At 39.7% G+C, this 3,716-nt stretch overlaps 1 protein-coding gene across 1 annotated transcript; it reads left to right on the forward strand.

The window, feature by feature from the left end:
* The first annotated feature begins 411 nt into the window (after window positions 1–411).
* On the forward strand, window positions 412–2,997 carry TLR5 (toll like receptor 5). The gene has a single exon (XM_074578218.1). The coding sequence runs from the start codon at window positions 412–414 to the stop codon at window positions 2,995–2,997; it is 2,586 nt and encodes an 861-aa protein (XP_074434319.1).
* The last annotated feature ends 719 nt before the right edge of the window (window positions 2,998–3,716 follow it).

Genomic DNA, 3,716 nt, shown 5'->3' on the forward strand with positions numbered 1-3,716 from the left:
CGTTGGCCTGCTCTGTTGGGATGACTGGATGACTGCACTTTGGTAATCTAAACTGTTTAAACCTGTTTGGATAACTGATGAAGGAATTAAGCTAATACACCAGCATTATCAGTTCCGTGACGCAAATTAAATAGCTAAGCCAGGACTTTCACACTTATCTGGAAGGGTTTTGGTGCTCCCCTTAAGGTAGATAAAGGAGGCTTACTTTTCAGGTCGTAGGAGGTGCTCACATCTCTTTGGGACCCATCTTCTGGGACTTCAGAGAAAGGATAGATCCCAAATCACTAGTCATTTTTAGTGTGACATTAGTCTTTTATTCTTCAGCTGTTAAAAATGTGCCTTACAACTTACCGCATCGATAGCCAACTACAGAATTAATGCTTACTATTCTCACTTTTTTCACATAGATTCATGATGATTCGTCAACAGCTAGTACTTATCTTTGGAATATCACTAGCTAGTGACATATGTGCATGCAGAAGCTGTTATTCAGAAGCCCAAGTCTCCATATATTATTACTGCAACCTCACAGATATCCCACTTGTGCCAAAGGATACAGTGAAGCTTTTGCTAACTTGCAACTATATCAGACGAGTGACTGCAACTTCGTTTCCACTGCTGGAGCACTTACTGCTGTTGGAAATCGGAATGCAATATGTCTATCCTGTTACCATAGGAGAAGGAGCTTTCAGGAACCTGCCAAACCTCCGTGTCTTAGACTTGGGATTCAATAGGATTCTTCAACTGGATCTTGATGCTTTTGTGGGCTTGACAAGTCTGACTGTACTCCGTCTGTTTCATAACTACCTTGGAAATCCCATCCTGGAGGAACGTTACTTCCAAGATTTGAGCTCATTAGAAGAATTGGATCTTTCAGGGAACCAAATCACAAAACTTCAGCCTCACCCCTTATTTTATAATCTAACAGTCCTGAAATCTGTGAATCTGAAATTCAACCAGATATCCAACCTGTGCGAAAGCAATCTTACCAGCTTCCGAGGAAAACACTTTTTATTTTTTAGCCTCCGTTCTAATTATTTGTACAAGACAGATGAAATGGCCTGGGCCAAATGCCCAAATCCATTCAGAAATATTACGTTTAACTCACTAGACCTTGGTGACAATGGCTGGAGCACAGAGAAAGTCCAATATTTCTGTACAGCCATTAAAGGGACTCAGATCGGTTCTTTAATATTTAGCTCTCACACAATGGGCTCAGGATTTGGCTTTAATAACTTAAAAAATCCAGATAATAATACGTTTGCTGGACTAACAAGAAGTGATCTTCATTTGCTTGATATTTCAGATGGTTACATTTTTTCTCTCAATTCTTTAGTCTTTCAAAGCCTTGGTAATCTGGAATTGTTGAACCTTTTCAAAAACAAGATCAATCAAATCCACAGGCAAGCATTTTTTGGCTTGGGAAACCTAAAAATTCTCAATCTCTCAAGTAATATTTTAGGCGAGTTGTACGATTATACTTTTGAGGGTCTACGTAGTGTAATATATATTGATTTACAGCAAAATCATATTGGGATGATTGGCGAAAAATCATTCAGTAACTTAGTAAGTCTGAAAACAATTGATCTGCGAGACAATGCCATCAAAAAACTCCCTTCCTTTCCACATCTGACCTCTGCCTTTTTAGGTGACAATAAGCTAATGTCTGTAGTCGGCAGAGAAATCGCAGCGACATACCTTGAATTAGAAAGAAATTGGTTGGCAAACCTGGGTGACCTGTATATTCTTTTCCAAATTCCAGATGTGCAGTATATCTTCTTAAAACAGAATCGCTTCTCTTACTGTGAGAAAAGTGATAATGCTATAGAAAACAATCAGTTAATCTATATGGATCTAGGTGAAAATATGTTACAGCTTGTGTGGGAGAGAGATTTATGTTTGGATGTGTTCAGGGCACTGTCCAAGCTTCAGGTTCTACATCTGAATAACAACTACCTTAGTTCTCTTCCACAGGAGATTTTTAGAGGTCTAACATCTCTAAAAAGACTTAATCTAGCTTCCAACCTATTGTCTCATCTTTCTCCTGGGGTTTTTCCACAAAGCCTAACAAACCTAAACTTGTCTGGAAACCAGCTTTTTTCCCCTGAGCCTGAAGTCTTTATGACTTTGAGTATTCTGGATATAACACATAATAAGTATGTCTGTGATTGTACTTTAAAGAGCCTGCTAGTGTGGCTAAATGAAACCAATGTAACCCTAGCTGGCTCAGAAGCTGACAGGTACTGTGTATACCCACCTGCATTTGCAGGGGTACCGCTGTCGTCTCTGACATACGATGGTTGCGATGAAGATGAACTCCAACAGACACTCAGGTTCTCGGTATTCATCTTCACCTCCGTCACTCTTCTAATGTTTCTGATGACAGTCATCGTTTTCACTCGATGTCGGGGGATTTGTTTTGTCTGGTATAAAACTATCACAAAAAAAATTATAGACAACCGTCCACAAGTAGCAGATAAAAGTGAATACAAATATGATGCATATTTGTGTTACAGTAAAAATGACTTTGAATGGGTCCAGAATTCTTTGCTAAAGCACCTGGATTCACAGTATTTTGATAAAAACAGATTTACCTTGTGCTTTGAGGAAAGAGATTTCTTGCCTGGGGAAGAACATATCAACAATATTCGTGATGCTATTTGGAACAGCAGGAAAACAATTTGCATAGTGACCAGGCAGTTTCTCAAAGATGGGTGGTGTGTGGAAGCCTTTAATTTTGCCCAGAGCAGGTACTTCTCTGATCTGAAAGATGTCCTCATTATGGTAGTGGTCGGGTCGCTTTCTCAGTATCAACTGATGAAACACAAACCGATTCGAAACTTCTTACAAAGAAGTCGATATTTGCGGTGGCCTGAAGATTATCAAGATGTAGACTGGTTTTTAAATAACCTTTCTTGCCAAATTCTGAAGGAAAAAAAAGTGCACAAGAAAGCCAGTGGTATAGAGCTGCAGACTGTAGCAACACTCTCGCATTGATAGCGTGTGGGTTGCTGGCTTTCTAAATGTCTCTTTTCCAGCCATGCCAGGGCAGGAATAAAGAGAAATTTGCTTCATCTTCCCTTGAAAAAGCAGGGAGAAAGATGACTATTTCACTATATACCCTAATAAACATGGAAACAGCTTGAAAGCAACCAGCAAATATATGAAAGTGCAATTATTTTATGGACTATGACACACGCTTTCAGATGAATTAAATGAATCACAGATGCTTCACATTTTGGATGCTCAGCTTCAGACACTTCAGTCCTGATTTTTGGAGTACTGTTTACTTACAGGTCTGTTTCAGTTCGAGAAGGATGTCCATGGTTGTTTTGTTTTTTTTAAAGAGCCCATGGTACTGTATGGGAGTGATCAAGTATGCTCTCACGTATGGCCTAGCCTGACCATGACTTCATGGATTACTTACTCCTGTGCTTTCTGAACTCTGTAACTTTTCATGCTCTGTTTCAAAGTCGCATCAGTGCTTTGCACCTTTATGCTTTAAATTGGTGTAACACAGATTTCGTTTCTTTGTTTTCTACTCGATTAGCCTCAGCTTCTCAACTGGAACGTACAAACTTTGAACTTTATTCGTCCCCTTCCCCTCCACAACTTCTTGGCTTGGTGATAAAACTATGGCCATTGGTCTACTTCATTTGCTGCCTGGTGATTTTTCAGTTGAGCTGCCTCCTGCCCTGCGGAGAGGAACAGGTACC

This window comes from Larus michahellis, chromosome 3 (assembly GCF_964199755.1).
Source record: "Larus michahellis chromosome 3, bLarMic1.1, whole genome shotgun sequence".
Lineage (NCBI taxonomy): Eukaryota > Metazoa > Chordata > Aves > Charadriiformes > Laridae > Larus > Larus michahellis.